Source organism: Wasmannia auropunctata, unplaced genomic scaffold (assembly GCF_000956235.1).
Source record: "Wasmannia auropunctata unplaced genomic scaffold, wasmannia.A_1.0 LD336044.1, whole genome shotgun sequence".
NCBI lineage: Eukaryota > Metazoa > Arthropoda > Insecta > Hymenoptera > Formicidae > Wasmannia > Wasmannia auropunctata.
The window spans coordinates 619,300-638,637 of record NW_012026846.1 but is presented as its reverse complement, the minus strand read 5'-3'; the positions used below and the strand labels follow the sequence as shown (position 1 = coordinate 638,637).

Sequence of the window (19,338 nt, the reverse complement as noted above, 5' to 3'; positions counted from 1 at the left end):
CGGATGGCAATCCGAACGTCTTATAACAGTGACCATCCCTCCCTCTCCGCATGCCGCCCGTCTCAAACAAAACGAAAGCCATTATTGTTACTTACATGATATCTGCCTTCATGAATTCACGGAGAGGAAAAAAATGCACGTGCCGATCGTGAGAACAAACACGTGGATGATCTTGCCTCGTGGACACACATGCATATTATCCAGGCAATGACGGCCTAGCATATACATTTTTGTAAAATGATACCACGCGGATATTGCCTCGATTTCGTATCTCATGGACTTCTATTGGAAAGTTAAAAGGAAACGACAAGGTTGTAACATCTCGATCGAGTATGAACCAGAAAAGGTATTATACATGAGAATTGGCGGCGCAGATCGTCATCAAAATCAATCAAATCTGTCTGTTTATTTCTATGTAGCGAAGTACATATTGTTTTATCGGAAACAGAATATATCGTAGAGTTTTCTTTTATAGAAATAATTTTTATTTAATTACGTGGCGGTAATTGTCTAATAGCGTGATCCTACAAAGAAATTTCTAGCAGTAGACTGCTGTAAGAGAAATGATCTGATTTTAAGGTTTTTGTCACGATAAATTGGTAAATTTCGAAATATCGAGGCAGACAGTGATTTCATCATTTTATTCGATTATCATACAAAAGTGGTGTTGCGTATCAAACAGGACGCTTTGCGCATTTTAGAATACGCGATTGCAGACAGAATGGAGGTTATTTGTGTGCGTGATTCTCCCTTTTTAATATAATAAATTTTGTAGTAGATTTTCAGAGCAAGTAAAAAATAACTTTAATGCTCTTTAAAATTCTTTTTACTGACACTTTAATTTAAGGGTTGAATTCGCTCTTTCCAATTGTGCCCAATACTTTATCGTAAATTGTCAGAAAGAAAAAAGAAACATTTTAATTAGATTGTCAAAATATTTATAATTACGTAATTAATTTATTGCATTATCAAAGAAATGAGTATGTTTTCTCATTAATTAGATATAGATAATAATTTTTAAATAATTGACAAATTTTTAGAAACTATGTTATTCCTGTAACATATATATCTTGAAATTTGCATTTTGTATAATTTAATATATCTCTTTTATATTTATTCTATTTTTATATATTTTTGGTATAAAAATTAAATTTTTTTTAACAATCGCGTGTGATGTAAAGAAATGTGATTGCTTAAAACGTACCCACGCCCACGATTGTAGTTCTTCTGGTTATAGTTTCTTTTTCTCTGTAAAAAAAATATCTTTTAAGTGATCAACTAAATAATAAAAGATGAATGTTTTAAGATGTCCGCACACATTACGCAACGTACAGACAAAAGGCATTGCTATTTGACCATTAATGTGATTATACACGTGTATATAGAGGTATACATAGTAGAAGAATGCATAATGAGTTTCACGAATTGATGGAAATATACGCGTAAAAGGTATAGATTTTCATGGTTTTTCCTAAAGTTAAAAGAATATGTAAATTTTAATGCGCGAGAATCAAAGTTCATACATCATAGTCATAACGTAAAGTGAAGCCATATAATATTAAATCGTTGCAAGTAAAATCAGGGACCCGGATCGAAAGAAAATTTCAGTCCGGTTACAGTTACAGTCCGAGACTATACCCAATTTTCGGTTTCGGTTTCAGTTTCGATTTCAGTTCTTTTGCCGATATCGGTGACCGTAACCGTTTGGATTTCGGTATTTCTCGGTTACGGTTATGGTTACGGTTACATATAATTATTTATTGTAAAATTTATAAAAGATAAGTATTATGTATAAAATAAAAGTAATACAAATATAAGTTGTATATTATAAAAAATTGGTCTCTATTAAACAAAATCTTTGTTGATAAAAATTCGGTTTAGCTTTAATCAATAGTTGATTCTCCAGAATTGTTTCATCGATGTTCATTCTTAGCGGGAATAGCACGAATTTTAATCTTGAGAACAGTTCGACACTCACTTGCGTGACTGGTACCGTTAGAACAACTATCGCTATAATTAATTTGTACAACTCTGGATGAGTCATATTTTTTCTTGTCAGAATTCCAAGATTATTAATTTTTCTTGAGATTTTCTTCTGCTTTCAGTTGTAGCTTTCTAATAAGATTTCAATTCGGACATAAAGCAGGGATATTCCATAAATATAGTAAAAATTATAGATCGAGCGAGGCGTTAAATTTGATTAGGAAAAAAGATGGAAATATAGCTATCGTGTATCTTTTTTCGAACAGAAAACCAAACCGAAAAAGGAACTAAAAATCGGAAAAAAAATTTTTGGTCCGATTATAGATCCAGTCCATTAATCTGCACAATATTTCGGTCCGGTTTTCGGTTCTGACTAAAATAACGGTTTTGATCCGGTCCAGATCTCTGAGTAAAATGCAAAATAAATGTAAAACGTTTTTATAAGATAAATATCTTCTGACAAAACATTTTTATAAGGTAAATATCTTCTAACAAAAAATTATTTGATTAAATAATTCTACTTCTAATATTGTAAAATTTCTTTACGGAGTTAATAAAATATAAATATAAACAAAACATATGCACGTATAATTAAAATGATAAAAATACAATTTTTGTGAACATAAAGAATATTACAAAATGCTTTGAATTTTGTAATATTCTTGATGAATTTATATAAAATAACATATACGATTGAATTATTTGTAATCATTTTCTAACACATTTCAACACGTACGATTTCAAAACCCTGATTTCTGCAAATTGATTCCAGATGTTGAGACGCAATAAATTGCGTCTTACAAGAGAGAGTGTAACTTCCTGACATGCGAGAATGATTGTTTACAGACGAGAGTAGCCGAGCTGGCTAGCTTAGCAAAAACGTCATAATTGATAGTCATCAAATCAAAAAAGTCATTGAAGTTATCAGAGCTGTGACATAATGCTCGCATTATGCCGATTCAACGCCCTTCATACGTTGACAGATTGACATCCAATTAAAAAAGCGATTATTATTATTTATGCACGTTATAAATATTTCGATAGATTATTTTATTTTTAAAAGTTTGATAATATTTTATTTTTTTATTTTTTTATATAACGTTTTATCCAAATACTTTAAAATTATAATCCTTTCTATAAACGCGCGTTTGTCATTCTCTACATAAATCAGATTTCTTTTTACGTGACATGATATTTTTCCATTTCTGGAAATATATCTTCGTTTGAAATATGTCAGACATGTGCTTTCGCAATTTCAACGCACATCGTGATTAGAAAATCAGCGGAAAATTTAATATCCGTGGAGTCTCACAAATAGATTCCAGACGTCATATGACTCAGAGCTCTCTTATAATTTTTTTTACAGTTCAAGCCGAACAGTACAATATTTTCTCAAACAAAAACATTTTTATTATGTACATTTCAAAAAATTATTTCTAGCAGTAGCTATCAGTTATCACGCAGAAAATCACGTGCATAAAGCACAATCGTAATTTCCTGCTTCCACTGACCTAATAATTTCGGCACAGCACATATATGGCAATACCAGTGATTGGGCGTACCGCCCGCCAATCAGCAAAATAAATCTAGATACCGGGTTCCTCATGTCAGCGAGCGTCAATTACTGATATTACGATTCCAGTTTGATAATAGGGAAGACGTAACGTTGACATAGGAGTGCATTTAAGTACGTAGTGAGCAAGGTGGCTTCGACCTCGCGCGCCGAGACGCGCGCTCCGTGATAATCGGTTTCCTGTGAGAGAACGCAAATACAGTAATTGTATCTATTGTGGACACACGTTTTACGGAATGTTAATGTTATTTACTGGATATTAGAGCCGGAATAAAGTTCGCGATTGTCGCCCACTTTGCAAAGATTGTCGTCGCCGATAATTTCGCTGGTGATTAAAAAATAAAAATCTTTCCGCGCAAATGTGCAAGAAGTTAAGCTATATCTCTACGTTAATGTGTCTATTTACGCAAGATAAGAATATTATGCAATGGATTAATATGGATTAATTATTTCAAAATACGTAATAATTTTTTGTATTCAGAAAATAATACTATAATTTTTACTAATATCCTTAAAATGATACTGCATAATGTTATAATTCTAATCAGCTCGCGATCTTTGATACAAATGTCTAAGCGTACAATTTTTTGTTAGAAGAAATAATAATTCCTAATAACTAGACTTATTGCATTTATTACTCGACACAAGGATACCGTATTTAGATTTTCTAGAAAAAAAACACGATTTAATTTGAAGAGATATAACTGATTGTGTTATGTATAAAACTTTTTTTGCAACTCAGAATTAATATTTTGCTTCTATTATTTTCTCATTTGAAATTTTAAACAGGTTCTTTCTTAATCCTTAATTCTATTGATATTTAAAACAATTACTGTTGCACACAGACTTTTGTAGAAAATAATTATATCAATTCTCAAACGCAACAAATATTGACATTGAGAAGTTCCGTGAGATATCAGATACTAATTACATCATCGCGATTTCTACATAAAGCGATAATGAATAAATAAAATGTATACATGATTTCTCTAATTAGAAACACGATCTTTTTTCGTTTTTTATTAAAACAAATTATTCGATATCCATTTATATATGACTCGCCTTTTGAAATATGACTCGCGCGCACAATATGATAATTCACTTCGATAATTACACTTTATTGTCAGATACCATTTATTTTCCAGTTACCATTTATTCTGTTATCTCGAGATTTTTAAAGTTTCATAGTGTTGACGCTCATTTGTCATATTATTCTCACATGTCAGTGTGGCAAACAGTTATACGTATGAAATTTAAATAACGCAACTTTGCAAAATAAAACGAGAATACGTATTGCCAGATTGCGCGTTTTTATTTATCCAATATTTATCCCGCGAATTACAGCGGATTTTTTGGAAAGAACTCTGAGAAAATATCGTAAATTATGTTGTAAATGATTGTTCTGAGAACGCATAATCTACATATATGTGCATTGAAACAGTTTCTAAATAATTAAAATCTATCTATAATGTTATAAAATAGAACTTTGTAACGAAGGAGTAAAACTTAGCAAAATTAAACTCTATTAATTTATTTTAAAAGGGAGATCGAAAAACAATTGGCTAAACAGACAATTCTTTTAATAAATATACCAACTCTTATTTAATACTGAAAGAAGAGAATGAATACTATCCATTATGTACATATAAAACTCACATTTTTATTAATCATATATATATTTTTTTAGCAAGTTATGTACTATCTAATTCTTAATAAATATATAAATGTATGTCTGAATAATAATACATTTCAATTTAATGTAAACATGTTATATGCTGTTTATATGTTGTATTTGAAATGCTTCAAATGATTAATCGTTAGCTTCTTCACTAACGAAATGAAGATGAAATAAATAATGTATTATCCTGAATAGTAAAAACAAGAAGAGTTTCTGCAAATTATTTGCAATCCATCCTAAATTATATAAGTCTGTGTACATAACTGTATTTGTTATTGATTTGCAGTCCTAGAGTTCCTAAAATCCAAAATCCTTCAATTTTTTCCACGAACATCTTCACAATTATGCTTCGAATAACACTTTTACATAGGAAATAACAAAATTCAATATTTTCAACGAAAATTCGCTTGGATTTTGACGAGTTCTTTTACAAAATACCCTGTATATGCAGTGTAATTGTTTAATCTCTGCAAATGCAGATTGCTCTTTGGGCAATTCATGTGCAAGATTAGAAAAATCATTGATCATTACGTGCAAACTTTTTCTCGACGCTTGGAAATACCAGTTATAAGTCATCGTTATTTATGTCATCCGTGATTTCCATTGTAAATTCTGTACCTTCATTGTATCTCGAAGATGACATTCGTAAAATAAGAGCTCTTTGTCTTTCGCGTCAAGCCTCGCGCTCACGGTACAAAGGTGCACCAATAACGCGTTAATACTTGAGTTTTGTTCTCTCAATTCTCTACAATCAAACGATTGTTTAATCCGCGATCCAGGCGTCGTATGGCACCTGAGCAAAAAGTTTCTCCACAAAAGTCGTCATCACTTGTACCAACTTCCTCCTTAGATCTGGTTTCATTTCCTTTAGTAACTCTTGACTGTTGGTATTGATGAAAAGATTGAGCGCCGCCACTGAAACAAAAGTAATATTAGAATATGTATGTAATTCAAGATTAAACAAGTTTTTAATGTCAAATTTTAAATGAATTAACGAAAAATATCAATTCTATGGCGTTTACTTAGAGACTTATTTGCTCTTTCATTTAAATTTAGCTCATATTAATTTTTTAACTTTTTAACAATTTTTTATTAATTTCCTTATTTATCCAAATGTATATATATTTAAATGCGTTAATATGCTCATTAAAAATATATTTTCTATTTTATTGTCGTAATATTATTACACTGTTAGGATTATAAAGATTTTTTATTCCTTTTGATATGCATACACAATCAAGAAACAATCTGAGTTATTACAGAGAAAAGTTATTACAGAAATTAGGACTTACGCAGTATGCTGTTAGTGTCGCGCACGTTTTCGACTCCCATTTTGATATTCTGTACGCTGAAGTCCATTTTCAGTTGCATCAATCTGAGGTAACGACGCCCCTCATACAAAAATGGTCTTGCTCTGATAAAGACCTTGGCCCTGACACCCTCTAGAAAAAAAAACGAAAAGTTTTGAATATAAAATCATAATGAATAAAAAAGAGATATCTTTGAAAGAATTGTAATAAATTTGCATAAATTATGCTGTCGGCGTACTTCATTTTCATAACGACCGTTATTAATAATAAACTATGTAAACAAATTAAACTATTTCGAAAAATAATTTTTAACCTTAATTTTTCATTTTTCATTAAGTTGATTATAGTTAGGATTATAATTGTACATAAATGTTCTAAATAAATGTTTAAATGTACACTTTAGTATACATTTTGATTAAATGTAATAATAACAAGATTGTTTAACTGCTATGATTATATCGTAAAAATGTTTAAATAAAATTATGGCTCAGAATTATGTATGTAATCGTGATATGAAAGATGTAAATAAAATTTATGCATCAGATTGTCCTTTAAGAAGGCGCGAATGCAATGACATTCGAAAGAGAATGTATATCCTTCACGATTCCTCTCTCAAAAATATTTCTCTTTCGACAAGAGAATAAATTGTGTTGCCATTTGCAAGGGGCTTTATATAGCAATTGATACAGCAGAGATTCTCATGTAAAACCAATGTAGAAACAAATGTTAAGCTGTTAATAAATAACATATTCTACACTTCCGTAATTTATAATAAATTTATATATTTTTGAAATGAGGTCTTAAAATGCAATTAATTTTTAATCGTCGATTTTATGCACTGATGCTTCATAATATTTTTAATTAATTATGCTTTTGGAATAATATAGTGCTTCAAATATACACATTGAAAATTGCTCGGATATGTACACGATTCACCATTATTTTCGAGTACAACTGTTTGACAGTAGCAGAATAGCATTTAACATGGCAAGTGAAGTTTGTTGACAATAAATATACACTGCGTAAAGTGAAAGTTACTGCTGTCACGACATACTTGCACCGAGTTACCATTTCACTCGGTCGAAGATTCAGCGGAAAAACATTACGTACTTTTTACAGTGCTTTCTTCATTCTCACGGGATGCAGTAATCAATATCTTGAAACAACAGTTGGTACGGTAATAGGTAGATTATACATATATGCTACCGAGTAACAAAACTAATTGGTTACATTTTTCAGCGGGCTTACCGTATTCGCCCCAATAATCGCCGGCGCCGCTGGCTTGCACCAAGATCAAAGTGCCGCTAGACCGATACCTCGCGGCCGCTCTAATTCTGGGTATGCTAAAGGCCAGTTGCAATTGCACCTCGTCGTCGGTCATTCTCGTTCTTAGGCCGGTTATTCGCAGAGCAGAGACTCCTCTGGCGGTAATGTTTTTAAATTGCGCCCTGTAACCGTCCGGGCCGCCTCCGAGCGCGATATGCAACTCGTCCAGGATAATTGGTTCTACTTCTGGATAACCCAGTTGTGGTAGACCTGCAATTGCAACATAGTTAGAAACGTTGTAATACGTGGCCTCTATCACAAACTACATAAATTCTCTTAGTGCAACGAAGTTTTGATTTCTTGGAAACTAAGTTTCTTTGGAAATTTTTATTTTTCAAGAATTTGTCTGACGCACACATACAAATACACACGTAACACTTGCATAACTTGTGATTAAATTCGATTTAATAGCGTAATGACGTTATTAAATCTGATTCTGTTTGAATTTGAGGATTAGATAGCAATATCACACGATTTTACTACTTATTAATCGGTAGTCTGTTTAAACAAATTTATGAAACCCAAAAATAACTTCAGTACTTTTCCAGCCGCTGGCACGCTTGAAGAAAGCTATTGCTCCAGGAGTGCCGAAGTATCGTACAATACAAGTGGAATGTAGGACACTGGGTGACCATTCGAATACACCGTTATAACGTACGCTGTGATCGTTAACAAAACCACGTGGTTACGGAACCGGTTTATCTCAGACTTTCAACTTTCAGTTTATTTACAAATGATATGAGGTACTATTATATATTTATTCGTTTTTTATTAAAAAAAAAGAAGCGTGTCTTTATTGTATGTCAAAAACTTAAAATTTTCGGGACATGAAACAAGACACACTAATACACTACAATTATAACGTACTATTCAAATTTACTATTTTTATATTAATTATTATGCCACAAGAATATTATGAGTTAATAATTTTGAATACTCGCTTATTATACTTATTTTATATAGGTTTATATTTCATTTAGGTTTACACAAAAAATTTCTTAATCTTAGTCAGAAGTATATAGAAAGACTTATTATAGCTAAAAGAATAACATATTTTTTTAGTTAATAAAAATTAAGAAATACTTGTTATTCTCGTATATTTTTAATTCTTAACATAATTTCTCTGATTTTTTTCTTACTTAATGGAAAATCAGAAGTATTAATTGTACATATGTATTTGTTTTGAGTAATAAATAGTAAAAAAAATTGTTCAATTTATATCTTTATATTACAATATTATGACTTTTCAAATATTACTATATTTTATTAAACATTCAACGTGATAACAATAGCTGGTTTGCAAAAATTATTAACATTCCCGACTGCGCGAAGTGAAGAAGTTAACAACAGAGAAATGCTCAAGCAATATCTCGACGAACCGCAAATTCCTATATCATCTGCTGAGACTTCACTTGACACAGCAAGAAACGGCAGCCTAAACTGTACTTCAACTCTCTCAAGGTTCTTCGAGATATACCGTTTATTAATTACAACGAACACAAATATCATTAAGCCGAAATAAAATCAACAATAAAATTTTAATTCTGTTATACAGTTTTAATACATATATTTCAAATCTCATTTTTATTTAGATTAAGTAAAATTTTTTAACATATGGGATATATGATCAAAAATTGGTCATTTTAGAAATGGATATCCACTCATGATACGATAACATATGTTTTATCCCATAAAGTTAAATAAAAAATAGAAAACTTTGAGGTTGATATATGTTATAGATACATGTATATAAATAACTTTAAATTTTCGACTTCTCACCTTGACGGAAACGCTCGACGAGGGTATTGGCCGTTCTGGCGAGGCATCCTTCAAGTCTTGGATCGCTTCTGGAACAGGGCTCTAAAAATTCTAGGCCTCTGTATCTTCCGATAGCCTGGACGCCGATCAGCAGTGAGCACGCGTAGCACAGTAGTACAGCATTCCTCATCTCTGACAGCTTGCTCTTATTTCTATCCTTTCTTCGTTACGATCGACTGGTAGTGCCTATCGATTTACTCAGCGGAACGATCAGGTTTCTCGACGAGAAATGATCAACTGGCAGGGATGCGCCTGGCCTTATAGGCCACCTTGACATTGCCCCCGCTATGCCGGCTCCGAGGACGAAGAAGAAGAAGAAGAAGAAGAAGAAGAGGAATCGAATCTTAAGCGAGGCATCGAGTCAGTGCAAACACTCTTTGATGTCTTTCTAACTCGTACAATGTACAGGTGCAAAAACAAATTGCATAATAATAAGAATGCGGGTGTCATATACAGAATGTTACAGTTTTTAAATTATAAATGTTTAAGATTATGACAGAGAAAAAAATATCTTTTCACAAAAAAATATTTTATACATTTCTTATTATTTCATTAACGTCATCCCTGGATTTTTAATTAAATCATAATTTATATTTATCATTTAAATAAATTTTGATTAAATTGGTTTTTTAATAGCGTAGGACAACAAAGTCATGTCATTGCCATTATAGATTTCGCCAACTTTCCTAGGCGAAAGAAGCAAAAAGGCGAAAGAAGCAGCGTGAATTTCATGGGAGGTTCTTCGTAACTTTTACCAACGTTAATTTCAAATTAACCGCAGTAAACTATGTATTGTAGAATTCCTCTAATGTACCCTCCCTCCTCCCCCTCCCCCAGATGCCGATGTAGGAGACGAAGAAACCATTGATTAATTTATGCGCTTACTTTCTCAATAATTGCCAGCGTTTGTTTATAATTTTCTTCTTTTATCTAGAAATTTTTAAGTGGATACGCGCTTAATGATTGGAAAGAGCATGGAAAAGGCGATTTTCTCCGCTTCTGATATTTAGCAAATCGGAATAAGGGGCCAAGTACATCGCGTGCATTAAATAATCGCAATAGATGGAATGTGAACTATCGATGCAACTGAATGGTCTATTAAATTGCGCAATTTTAATTATGTAAACGCATCGCCTGAATTTAAAAGTGTCGAATAACAGTGTTGAATGTAAGACCGTCTAGACCGCGATATCGATAATCGCCGATAAAAATGGGTAATGAGTATGGGAGAAAGAAAGCGTTCGATAGACGTCAGAGTGGACGTCATGGAACAGCCGAAAGGGGAGTAGGAGAATGTTAAGCACCGTTAATCGCCTTGGTCACGTATGTTTTAAGTCACGTTTCCGACGTGCTCACGCACATGTTCGCGGAAAATCGTCGCCGATCGTCGCTCGCACTTCCTGCCTTTAAACGTGAGGGAAAAACGAAATCGAAGGGTTGACCTGCAGGCTAACCCCGGGAAGGCGAATCTCGCGGCAAGTAGTGTGACTTACAAACCTTGCGCGTTTTTTTATTTTAATTTTTCACGAGGTTCTATAAAACTTCTAAGAATCCTAGATTCCTACTCATTTATACTCATTTATTCAAGTAATAATACAAATGATATGCGGCAAACTGGTTCCGACAAAATGAGCTCGCATTAAGGTGGTTTTACCACGTCAACTTGATAGTGTGACGTTGTCACATAAACGTCACACAATCGCATATATACAGTCTATGCGAAATGTTTTTATTGAATTATTAGTCATATAGAGGGACTAACTTTTGATTGGTACTTGCGCGATAAAACCACCTTAAAAAATTTGCAGTCGATTACTTTTTTATTGGCAACGCATATCGCATCTTTTTTTAACGAATACCACGAATCTGACTTTAAGTTAAGATCTGTATTTATTAAAATCAGAGTTGAACGAAAATAATATATATGACTTATGTAAATTTGACTTGCCCTCTGATCAAAATTAATAATATCTAACAATGATCAACATAAATCGATGTCTCTCGGTTCAATGTCTCGAGACGATGTTTTCACGTATAACTTTTAGTTAAAGACTATTTGTTGCACTCCATTGTTGTTACATTTCTGTAAGTCTATTATAATACAAAATATATAGTTTTTTAAATCTGACAATATATGTATACATATATATGTATATTTTAACTTACGCAATTACGTTTTGTTTTTCTTATGTCAGATCAAATTATCACTTTCTAAACAATGATTACATTGAAAATAATTTCAAGGCTTCTTTCAGAAATAAACGCTTTTTCCAGATTTATTAAAAAATCTGTTGGTACGATAAATGGAGGTAGAAAAGGAAGAGTATTTAAAATCTGACGATATATACACATATATGTATATTTTAAATTTTAACTCACGCAATTACGTTTTGTTTCTTATGCCAGATTAAATTAGCACTTTCTAAACAATGATTGCATTGAAAATGATTTCAAGGCTTCTTACAGAAACAAACTTTTTCCAGACTTATTTTAAGATCTGTTGGTTGATAAATGAGTAGAAAAGGAAGGTCATTGCACACCTGGGTTAAGATTCCACACAGTGAGTCTGTACATTTGTTCATGGGAAAGATGCAACGTGCACGCACGCACGTACGCATCTGTCTTCAACGAATACCGTGAATCTGACTTTAAGAGAAGATCAGTATTTATTAAAATGATCAGAGTTGAACGACACGAAAATGATATATGACTTATGTAAACTTGACTCGCCCGCTGATCAAAATTAACATTATCTAACAATGCTCAATAAATTGATGTCTCTCGGTTCATTGCCTCGCAACGATGTTTCCATGTGTTCTGCAAGAATGTAAGTTCGAAGACAGTTCGAAGACCGCAGTGTCTTCAAGGCGAGCAGCTATTGATGCGAAAAGAAACTCATTCTGTCTTGCCATTAAAACACTTGGCATTCCTCATAGCACTTGTCGGAAGATGTAATCATACATATATGAGCTGTAATGTATATGGTAGTTTATAAAGATACAAAATATAATATAAATTAAATTAATAAGATAGGTATTAATTCACAAAAGATGAATTACTCGGAATTAACATAAAATATTTAATACAAAAGGTGTGTAGATTGTAAAAAAGAATATATTTATATACTTAACATAGCATGACACATGTGTATCTTATATGCTAATTTACACACAATTCATACACTATATGAAAATTATTACGTAAATGTAACAAGAGTCGTATAAAATTTTTTCTGAATAAATTTCGTTCTCTTGTACTGTTGTTTAACGAACAGATTACTTACAGTAATATATTACTGGCAGATACACTTCTTACTTATTTACTAATTAAGATATTTATTTTGTCGATTTCAATCTCAGCATATCTTGTTATAATTATTTTAATTTATCAACGGCTTTGATTTAAAAATCTGCTCGAAGGGAAAATCATAGAAAGCGTCATTAAAGATTTCTGTAAAAGCGGTCGAAACGAGTTCGTTAATCAGACCTCTCGTCACAACAAAACCCGGTTGCCATGTGGTATTAATTATTTTATCAAGGATACTTTCAAAAAATTGCTTGCCAAATAGAAGATTTGTAATATGAAGTTTTAAATCATTAATAGATTGGACATCCATTTGAGCTTTCACTTTCTGTCCCGGCAACCTGGTCACTGTCGTCGTTTGAATGAGATCATCTACAATGAGGAGAAATTGCGAAATACAATATTATATACAGAAATATTAGAAACACCCAACTTTAATGCATATTTCTATTACTTTAGCCATATTTTATCATAATATTAACTGTAAAAAAATTGTTTATATTGTATACTCGATTCGGTATAATCAAATGCAAGTTTGCTAATAGCACTTACACAAAGTAAGCGTGAATTTTCCTCTATTGGATATAGTGGAGCTGAAGCACACGCCTTTAAATTCGTAATTACCCGTCAGCATTTTCTCCGGGAAATTTTGTGTGTACACAACCTAATTGATGCAATATTTTGTTTAGTTATATTTCGTCGCCCATCACATTGCTTTTCCATTTTTTCTTTATAATTAAAATTAAATGTCGTACAAAGAAAATAATATACGACCATCACAATTCTTAATATATTTTTATATAGCATTAATATAAGATATGAGATGCCTAAATATTAAGTCGCCAAAAATATAATGTGAAATCAATTCTCCGATAGCAATGATATTATGATATCTGATAATAAAGGTACCTTGTAATTATTCAAGTCGGAAACAAATTTCGTTACTTTACTGAGGGACCATCCGGTCTCGGTAACATTTCGAAGTGTTAAAGTAAAACCAAAGTTCGGTACTCCTCTTCTGACTGTTACCTCTCTGGCAAAAAAAGGATCAAATGGGAGAACATTGTATTTCGACAAACCGGTTTTGAAATAAGGCCGTATTGCATTCAATCCTTCTCGTACACAGACGTCAAAACCTGACAGATTCGGGTGACAATTTTTAAAGTTGTCCTCTGAAAACATATAATTGACAATCCATCATAAATGAACATTACGAAAAAGATCGCTTGAAGAAAAATCTGCGATAGTCCAATTGAAACAAAGTAGAGAAATTATACACAATTAAACTATTTATAATAGCTTCAATTTTTAGCGGAAATTTACAAATTATCGCGAGAATACGTTTTAACATTGAATTTTAATATGTACTTATTAACATTGAATGAACACACGTAATCGCATATAATGCAACTTTCACTTGCAGGTATTCCGGTTTTGATAGTACCTACTATGCGTTCCTTGAGAACATATCACTCATTTCGCATTCTATTACAAAATAGGATATTACATTATATTATATAATATGTACATCAACAAATAAATAGCATGTCTTGTTTTTGCTGGTAGATATATTTTGGCGCACTTTTCCACAATTTTGAATATATTTTACGTTTGATTTTAAATAGTCATTAAGTTATATTATTCTATTTATTTTGTATTTGTTCAAGACTAGAACGCAATAATGTAAGTATTTTTTCTGATTTATAGTAATTTATAAAGAAAAAATAAAATTTTTCTCTTCTTTCTTTCCTTCATTGAAAATTGAAAACTATTGGAAATTTTTTGTAATTCAGCTCAACTACTTTCGTATATAATGCATCCATTTCTTTAAAGATTATATTTGTATTGTCAAAATTTATATATATGTCTTATCTATACATCATGTCTATATGTCAATTTAAACATACATATCAGATTTTAGCATAATAGTGTCGTAAAAACATAAAACTTAATTTCTTCTTTTTCTAATTAAATTAATATAAAATTCGCTATAATGCCCCTCGTAAAAAAAATCTAGTAGCGCAGTGATAACACTACTGAAATGTAGTAGTGGCACTGCTGGTATAGGAGTGACACTACTACATTTTAGTAGTGTTTTTACTGTATTAGTAGTTCTTTATTACTAGGGGCTTTCTATTCCTAATAAATTATTCATTCACAGTTTCATTATCATAGTTCATTTCGAAATATATGATGGCTGAAATGACTTATAGACAAAAAAATTAATTGCGTCACGAGGAAAAAGCGACGTAAAATTTGAAATACATAAATAAGTAGGACAAATGGGAATCAGCATGGATATTGGTACGCACTATTTAATTTACATGAAATTTGCTTTATTCTAAAGTCAAGCGTTTTGGCTATCTTTTTTATTGTTAGCCATTTTCAGTAACGAATTAAAAAATTACATTAAACTCTCGCTCTTAGTTTCTTAACGCGTGTTCTTTCACGTCCAGTGAGTGAGGAAGCAGTTATAGGGTATCTCCAATAGCTATCCGTGCAGTTGAAGGGCTGCATAGTCTAATTGTATGTCCTCGAACGTAATAAAACACACACTTTGCATCTTGGCAACGATACAATTAATAAATAATGGAAATGAATAAATAATTAAAATTAACAATGTAACAATGTAATAAAACTTGGTTAAAATAGTTAAAAGAGAGTTTAATGTAATTTTTTAATTCATTACTGAAGATGGCTAAGAAAGATAGTCAAAAACGTCTTTAGAATAAAGCAAATTTCACGTAAATTAAATAGTGCGTACCAATAACAACGCTGATTCCCATCTGCTTTACTTACTTATGTATTTTTAATTTGGGGAATCTTATTAGGTTATTGTTTTTAAAATTTGGCTTTGTGCATTATTTTAAGTGCGAATTTATAGTGTAATTGATGTAATCCTTAAGGCTTGATGTAATCCTTAAGGCTAAGTGAAAGTAATCAATTTTGCACCAATCTCTCGCCATAATTAATACTCCTTTTAAAAAGACTCAATTACGTAATTATCTATTTAATCGATGTATAAGTGAATACAAGTTTCAACAGTAATTTAATAAGAAATTTTGCGAAGTATCGTATCTAACATTTTGCGAAGTGCGAATGTAGAGACACAAAATCTCTATATACGTCGTCTCATTTTCAAGATCCTATAATTAGATTAATAAAAACTTTGATTGAAAAGATCTTAAATATAATTAATTTATTTAACTTACAAATTTGATTGGACGCACAATTATTGGATTCAATTTTAAACAAATTGACTGTGTGTTTAATATAGAAACGGGTTAAACCGCGAAGTTAATCGTACTTGGTACAATACGTATTAGGCATTTTATTATTCGAGACATTTCACTTTTACATCGAAATTAGTACAACGGCATTATGTAACGAATCTATTGATTTCGACGTGAATTCCGCGCTTTTCTTACATCGAAAATAATACCGAGAACTCAAATTACCGGCGTCGGAGTTTATTGCACGTGCGGTCGTTGAAGTCACCGAGGCGTACTTACCGAATTCGATTGCAACTGAAGCGTGCAACAGTAACACAAAGAAAAAAGCTCTTAGCTGCATCTTTTCGTTTTCTCTTTCTCTCTTTCTCCCTGCTCGATAAGCCTGGAAGCACGCAAAAGAAAACACCTTGATGTCTATCGATACTCACGAACGATAGGAACGGCGATTCACTTGTAGTTATTACGCGGACGAGGAGCGCGCGTACCACGCACTTTCACTGTTTGCGATACATCTGAGAGGAGGGTTAGCGGACTGCACCGCTTCCGAGTCACGAAATTTTGGTGGAGATTTTACGTAATTTCATCGGCGAAAACATCGGGGAGAGGGGTAATACGTATGGATGTATTTGAGTGGGAGCAAGAAACGCCGTGAGAAGCCCTCCTTCTTTTCATTGGCATTTGGACCACTTCTTCGTACGTTAGCGATATAAGAGAGAAAACGCATGTTGTGCAGATAGATTACCTAACATTACATCGCGCGGTTTAAAGGCGGAACTTCGCAGTCGGTTATGGAATAGTACCTACTATAGTAATTTGATGCACGTAATATACTATAGCATTTTGATGCACGTAATATTGCATAAAACTTTACACTACGATCTACTCTACTAATTAAGATTTATATTTATTAAATATTGCTTATTTTTCTAAGCCATATCTGATCTACAAAGATCCACAAAGTACATATCTAAATTATATATTATTTACAATAGAAAATTGTTTACACTTTGTCAAACTATTATATGTAAAAGTCTGCTGTTATTAAGATTACGAACATGATTTAGATTTGATAATATACGGTTTATCATTTTTCTAGATTTTGTATGCTAAACAGAGTCTTCTCAGGATTAAAACAAATACACTTTATTACTTTTATTAACAATCATACAAACAAATTAAGTCACATAATTAACTTTCAGTTAATTATAAATGAAGTTTTTAGTATAAAATAAATAATATATGTTGTATTTTCTAAATTTCATTGATTTTAATAAGAAAAAAATAGTTGATCATTTCTTTAATGTAAATGTTATTTCCTAATAACAAAGTTTAAATTTAAATTATTTCGCAAATGTAAACTTTCTAATTCATTATGTACCTATTGAAATTTAAATTAATAAGTCCAAATTTTGAATAATTCAACTTCATTACATAATGATTGTAATTAAGTTTTATTTACAAGGTCGGACATTTAAAGTGTTACAAGTTTTTATTTTTGAAAGTATGTCATAGCGAAAAATGCTTCAGACAAAAATTGCATGGTCTGAAGAGGGACAAATAATGATAAAATCAATTTTCGGATCTTTAATGTCGATTCTTTAATGTCACATGATAATCATTATCATTTTTTTAAATGAAATTGTATGATTATTCATGATTTTTTCATATAATATGACACTTCTAATTATTTTGCATATAAAAATATTAAGGTAGAGATGTCGAAAAATCAATAATTTACGAGATATTTCATATATTTTACATTTTATTTTGACATAAAATTTAAAATATCCCGTAAACTTATTTATTTTTTGATAAATGTACTGAATACTTTTAGGAATAGAACAATGAGATGAATCAATTGATGTAAAGAAAAACCCAGTTGAATGTGTGAACAAGAAAAATACAGTTGCTGTTAAAAAAAATTATACAATTTGCGGTATGCAATTACATATCTTTTTTGAAAAGCAACATTGTATTTTTCACTATGATGCGTACTTTCAGATATACAACTTGTAACATTTTAAATGCTCCACTCTGAATATTTATGACTTTAACTAATTGCTTACCTAAGCTTTCAATGCAAAGTCCAAAAATATTGAAGATCAGCTTAGGAATGTGAGACATCAGCCGACTTGGCTGTCGTACTGAGACACTGTTCTCTAGTTGTAGCTTGATTCAACAAAGGAGTCTCTGATTCCTTGAAAAATACAAAAAAACGAAAAAGAGAAATACTGGTTTTAACAGTTCGCGTTTTTTGCAGTTGCATTTTTCGTTGATTACGAATTTCTCTCAGGCAGACGAGACATTACACGTGTCAACCATGCAAATAAACGGACGTTTGAAAAGTTCTCTCGCTAACATTGTACATTTCTTTTAAATTTTAAATATTATATTTGTATGAAATATAAAATCTTCTTTTAGAAAAATAAAGATAAATTTTCAAATACCATTTATAACATATTTAAATAATTTGTAAGTCCAAAATTTCTTGCATAGATTTAGTCAAGTATATTTATACAGGAAATTTTATAGGCAAAAGAGAGAAAGAGAGAGATACAATATTTTGTTACATTTTGTTAAAAAGAAATAAAAAACTTTATTATAATAAAAATTTAAAAGCTTTTGCTATTGCGTTGTTGTGTCCCTATGTTTTTTATGCCAATTTGATATTTGGCATGAAAATCGATTAGCTAAGGAAAGAGGGTTACTTTCCTAAAAAAACGAATCTGTCAATGAGAATAAGTAGATTTAGATTTATAACATCATCTCGTGAAGATGTATTGCGAGATGCGTTCATATTTTATTAAAAATTTTTTGTTTATCGAAATTAATAAATATTCAGTTTGAATATATATCACTTTTTGTGTGCTCAAGTAAGTGCTTGAATGCTTTCGCGAATTATTCACTATTATGTATATTTTTAATTATAATCAATTATTTGCATGGTTTATTTGCATGGTTGACACGTATAATGTCTCGTCTGCCTGAGAGAAATTCGTAATCAACGAAAAATGCAACTGCAAAAAACGCGAACTGTTAAAACCAGTATTTCTCTTTTTCGTTTTTTTGTATTTTTCAAGGAATCAGAGACTCCTTTGTTGAATCAAGCTACAA

General features: G+C 31.3%; 2 protein-coding genes across 3 annotated transcripts; both read right to left on the bottom strand.

The window, feature by feature from the left end:
- Positions 1–4,847: 4,847 nt before the first annotated feature.
- LOC105451798 (protein takeout) lies at positions 4,848–9,917 on the bottom strand. Of its 2 annotated transcripts, none has more exons than XM_011692479.1 (4): positions 9,650–9,917; positions 7,793–8,080; positions 6,527–6,676; positions 4,848–6,149 (listed from the first exon to the last, which is right to left on the bottom strand). In XM_011692479.1, exons 1-4 carry the CDS (start codon positions 9,816–9,818, stop codon positions 5,998–6,000), a joined length of 759 nt encoding a protein of 252 aa, XP_011690781.1. In that variant the 5' UTR covers positions 9,819–9,917; the 3' UTR covers positions 4,848–5,997. The 2 variants fall into 2 exon arrangements, with proteins under 2 accessions (XP_011690781.1, XP_011690782.1); XM_011692480.1 differs by lacking the exon at positions 9,650–9,917 and adding an exon at positions 8,232–8,358.
- A 1,336-nt stretch (positions 9,918–11,253) lies between these two features.
- LOC105451797 lies at positions 11,254–16,763 on the bottom strand. Its single transcript, XM_011692477.1, has 4 exons — positions 16,504–16,763; positions 13,901–14,163; positions 13,544–13,655; positions 11,254–13,363 (listed from the first exon to the last, which is right to left on the bottom strand). The coding sequence occupies exons 1-4, from the start codon at positions 16,562–16,564 to the stop codon at positions 13,068–13,070; spliced, it is 732 nt and encodes a 243-aa protein (XP_011690779.1). The 5' UTR covers positions 16,565–16,763; the 3' UTR covers positions 11,254–13,067.
- Positions 16,764–19,338: the final 2,575 nt, after the last annotated feature.